Raw genomic sequence first — 5315 nt, 5'->3', positions numbered from 1 at the left:
GCACAGATGTGAGCTAAACTTTGCTGAGATCTTTGCATTTTGTGGGAAGTGTGAATATGAACTTCAACAATATTACCTTGCTACATAAACAAAATCCTATTCTATCTCATAGTCAGTCCTATAGACATGGTCTCATTAGGAAGGTAACCTCCAGAGTGAGCAGTGTGTGTCTGAGGGGTTCACCTGTCTGTCACTCCATACATCTCACACGTTGCTATGGCAGTTGAGATACTCAGATACTGCCCCATAAAGGAGTGGTGCGGAGAGTGGAGAAGTGTCATACCTACTGTAGGTATGATCTGGTCTGCTCAGGTGGAAGTGATCTGCTCTGGCCCTCAGAAGAGAGATACAGAGACCATACAAATACACAGACCATACCAATGATCATCTGCAAGGAGAACCTACTTTGAAGACTTTGAAAATACTTACTTTGTTTCGATTAATCATCTAACTAATTCAGTTAAATATTGTTTAGGATTACTCTCTAACTTTGAGTTAAATTAAGTGAAGATCTGTGAAGATCATTAAAAAAATATATATATAATGCTTCATGCTCACCAGAATGTGATACAGGTTGAATACTGGTCTGTGTGCTCACTGCATTGTAATGTAGGTGGCTGCTGAAGCTGGGTGGTTTTGGGTTGACTTGTTTGACATCTGAATACCAACAACATTGTTTGAAGAAGAGCTATCATTGTTGAGAGGCTGACACACTGCTGTATGGGTGGCAGTTACTGTTAAAATGTAATCAAATTGTTTTTTAAATAGACCAACCAACAAAACTTGGATAAACTGAATATTCTCAGGTCCTGTGTACACTAGCCATGTGTGCCTGCTGTCAATGACAATGGAGTTCAACTCCTCCCAGCAGATAGTGTTTGTGCTGCATGGACTGAACACGACACAGACAAACAAACACATCTACTTCTCATTAACTCTCATCCTATACATCTTCACCATTTTTGTAAATCTGATACTGATCGTTACCATTTTTCTGGAGAAAATGTTGCATGAACCTATGTATTTATTTCTCTGTAATCTGTGTATTAATGGTATCTATGGTGCTTCAGCTTTCTACCCAAAGATACTTTATGACCTTTTATTTGACTCTCATGTGATAACATACCCTGGGTGCATGACCCAGATATTGGTAATCTACTCCTTTGCCTTCTGTGAATTCACCAGCTTGACAGTGATGGCATATGACAGGTATGTTGCCATCTGTAAACCGTTACAATACCACTCTATCATGACTACTCGAAAAGTGTGGACACTGCTTCTTCTTACGTGGCTTTTCTCATGGCTAGAAAGTGGCATTGGGATGGGACTAACAGCTAGGTTACCCCTCTGTGGCGTCGACATCGATAAACTCTACTGCTCAAACTGGGCCGTCGTGAAGCTCTCATGCGTTGACACCACTCTGAACAACCTCTACGGCTTCATTCTCACGTTTTCTCATGTTTCTCAAACAATACTCATCCTGATATCCTACGTGAACATCATCAAAGCGTCCTTGCGTTCCCGTGTGCAGAGGAAGAAGTTCATGCAGACCTGTCTGCCTCATCTGATCACCCTCACTAACTTCACCATATCCCTCACCTTCGATGTGATGTTTGCTCGCTACGGCAGTAACACCAGCCTGCTGGCCCTGCGGAATATCATGGCGGTGGAGTTCCTAGTTGTGCCTCCTCTGGTGAACCCTATCATATACGGGATGAAACTCACTCAGATTCGGAATAGAATTGCACAGATGTTCAACCAGAAAGTTGCTGCCCTAATCTAAATGTATTGTGGTGATGCGCTTGTTTGTATCAACATATCTTTCTTGTTGATCTATAAAGCTATATTGACAATTTTCATTTGTAATTTTTCATGGACATAAAGAAGGAAAAGGTGCAAATCTCACTCACAATTAAATTCTTGGTGCTTTATTTTATCTAAATATTAAAATAATGATGTTCTAGCAGTCAATGGCCTTCGTCAGAATGATTTTTCATGGATGTCATGTGGAATAACTTGGCCCCTCTTATTTGTTGTCAATGACTGAGATTCAGGTGTTTGGCTTCATGGAGCCATCTTGTTACCTTGACCAAAAAACTCTAAATAGCTGTATATAGCCAATTTTATATACAGTGCATTTGGAAAGTATTCAGACCCCTTGACTTTTTCCACATTTTGTTAGGTTACAGCCTTATTCTAAAATTGATTAAATGTTTTCCCCCTCATCAATCTACACACAATACCCCAAAATTGAAAAAAACAATGTTTTTTTAGAAATGTTTGCAAATGTATAAAAAAAAGAAGTATTCAATCCCTTTGCTATGAGACTTGAAATTGAGCACAGGTGCATCCTGTTTCCATTGATCATCTTTGAGATGTTTCTACAACTTGATTGGAGTCTATTGATTGGACATGACTTGGAAATAATTTGGAAAGGCACACACCTGTCCATTGGTGGAAAAAGTACCCAATTGTCATACTTGTAAAGGTAAAGATACCTTAACAGAAAACGACTCAAGTTAAAGTGAAAGTCACCCAGTAAAATATTACTTGAGTAAAATACTAAACGTATTTGATTTTAAATATACTTAAGTATCAAAAGTAAAAGTATAAATAATTTAAAATTCTTTATATTAGGCAAACCATTTTTGTTTTTTAAATTTACGTACAGTCAACGGCACACTACAACACTAAGACATAATTTACACATGAAGCATTTGTGTTTAGTGAGCCTGCCAAATCAGAGGCAATTGGGATGAACAGGGATGTTCTCTTGATAAGTGCGTGTATTGGACCATTTTCCTGTCCTGTTAAGCATTCAAAATGTAATGAGTACTTTTGGGTGTCAGGGAAAATATATGGAGTAAAAAGTACATTATTTGCTTTAGGAATGTAGTGGAGTAAATGCAGAAGTTGTCAAAAATATAAAAAGTAAAGCATAGATACCCAAAAAATGACTTAAGTAAAAAATACTTTAAAATACTTCTTAATGACTCCAACCTAAGTGTATGTAAACTTCCGACTTCTGTATGTGGGTGTCGGCTATCGCCGGTTAACGCTTGATCTGATTGAATCTAGGCCTTAATTTCACCCCATTGTTGAAGCACGGACTTTAACATTGATCTTGTGTCTCATCCTCTCACTGATAAACAGGCATTTTCATATGTGTTGAGAGTCCTTTAGGTGCCTTTTGGCAAACTCCAAGCGGGCTATCATGTGCCTTTTACTGAGTAGCTTTCGTCTGGCCGCTCTACAATAAAGGCCTGATTGGTGGAGTGCTGCAGAGATGGTTGTACTTATGGAAGGTTCTCCCATCTCCACAGAGGAACTCTGGAGCTCTGCGGAGTGACCATCGGGTTCTTGGTCACCTCCATGACCAAAGCCCTTCTCCCCCGATTGCTCAGTTTGGCCGGGTGGCCACCCTGTACCTCCTGGACTCTGACCTTGTTATGATTCTTTGCCTGTCCATGACCGTTCTCTTGCCTGCACCTTGGATTTTAAGAAATATCAGACTCAAACCTTCTGTCTCCCTTGTCTGCATCTGGGTCTGTGCCCTTATATTTGTGTAAAGTCAGCTGAGGGAAGGATTAAGTTCACACAGACATGTGTGCCACATTTATTGACAATGGTTATTTTCATTAGTGACCCTGTTTGATATTTTGCAAGGGTGGAATAATGATGTTAATATTACGCTAAATATGCATAATGCAATGGGTGTACAATTCCTTGTTATACCACCTGTCTTAAACCCTGTCATATATGGACATAACCTACAGATAATTCGAAGGGCAGTTTTTAGAAAGTGTAATCCACATAAAATCATTGATATGAGAGGTTCGTTACATGTTCCACAACAGGGCGACTTCCTGATATCAGAAGTCAACTAAATTGAAGGTATAATCTGGCAAAACTGTTGCAAGGTTAAATGGCCCCTAATTTCTTGGTATCAATCGCACTCTTCCGGGAAAGGGATTTACAAATATTCCAAGGATAGAGTGATTGTAGCACACTTCAGAGGGTAAACGGGCAATGCACAACATTTAAATGCTTTTGAACTGGGTATGGTAGTAGGTGCCAGGCGCACTGGTGTGTGTCATGAACTGCAAAGCGAATCTGTTCCTGTCACCTGCCCTCCAGAGCGCAACTACGTCCCCACGGAGGTGAGAGATTGGCTGTTGACCTGGGTGCACACAGCCCTTGTCACTGGACACCCAGGTATCACCCGCACCATCCAATCCTTTTCTGATAAATACTGGTGGCCCACTTTAGTGCAGGTCTTTGCCCACTATGTCAACTCATGTACTCAATCTCCCCGGCACACTCCACCAGGGAAACTACTTCCCCTTCCCGTGCCTCAGCGGCCTTGGTCACATCTGTCCATAAACTTTGTAACGGATCTTACCCTTTCTGATGGTTTTACCAATATTCTGGTGGTTGACAGATTCTCTAAATCCTGCTGTTTTTATCCCTCTCTCTGGTCTACCTACTGCTCTCCAGGTTGCTGAGGCACAGTTCCAGCAGGTCTTCAAGCACTGTGGCCTTCCGGTGGACATTGTTTCTGACCTTGGCCCCCAATCCACATCATGTGTTTGGAAAGACTTCATGGAGAAGCTGGGGTCACGGTCAGCCTAACTTACGCATACCGGACTCAATCTAACGGGCAGGTGGAGAGGATGAACCAGGATCTGGGGAGGTTCCTGAGGAGCCATTGCCTGGACCAGCAGGGGGAGTGGGCCTGATTTCCTTCCTTGGGCAGAATACGCCCAGAATTCATTGCAACACTTCTACACCGGGCTGACTCCTTTCCAGTGTGTTTTGGGTTATCAGCCAGCCCTGGCTCTGTGGACTCTGAGCCAGACAAGTGGTTCAGGCACACAGAAGAGGCATGGAACAATGCCGTCAGGAGCAGCAGGCGGATCGCCACCGCAGTGAGGCTCCCGTGTTCCATCCTGGTGATCTCGTCTGGCTCTCTGGGCTGGTGTTGTCCAACAGCTGGAGCCGCTTGTTGGGGGTGGGTGGTAGTGTCAGTCTACTTCTCTGCTGCACTCGAGATCACCGGTCTACTAACCACCGGTCCTGGCAACCCTTAATTACGCACACCTGCACCTTATCACATTAATTTTTGTTTTAATTTAACTAGACAAGTCAGTTAATAATACATTCTTATTTACAATCACGGCCTAGGAACAGTGGGTTAACTGCCTTGTTCAGGGGCAGAAAGACAGATTTTTACCTTGTCAGCTCAGGAATTCGATCTAGCAACCTTTCGGTTACTGGCCCAATGCTCTAACCACTAGGCTACCTTCCCTGATTAC

General features: G+C 42.3%; 1 protein-coding gene across 1 annotated transcript; it reads left to right on the top strand.

Moving 5' to 3' along the window:
* The first annotated feature begins 331 nt into the window (after positions 1-331).
* On the top strand, positions 332-1910 carry LOC115118315 (olfactory receptor 4S1-like). Its single transcript, XM_029646899.1, has one exon. It carries the CDS (start codon positions 842-844, stop codon positions 1781-1783), a length of 942 nt encoding a protein of 313 aa, XP_029502759.1. The 5' UTR covers positions 332-841; the 3' UTR covers positions 1784-1910.
* Positions 1911-5315: the final 3405 nt, after the last annotated feature.

Source organism: Oncorhynchus nerka, linkage group LG14, assembly GCF_034236695.1.
Source record: "Oncorhynchus nerka isolate Pitt River linkage group LG14, Oner_Uvic_2.0, whole genome shotgun sequence".
Lineage (NCBI taxonomy): Eukaryota > Metazoa > Chordata > Actinopteri > Salmoniformes > Salmonidae > Oncorhynchus > Oncorhynchus nerka.
The sequence above is the reverse complement of the archived record's forward strand: the minus strand, read 5'-3'. Positions and strand labels throughout refer to the sequence as shown.

Bases quoted from the DNA above. Each gene is read 5' to 3' on its own strand.
- LOC115118315 (XM_029646899.1), top strand. From the start codon at position 842: ATGACAATGGAGTTCAACTCCTCCCAGCAGATAGTGTTTGTGCTGCAT.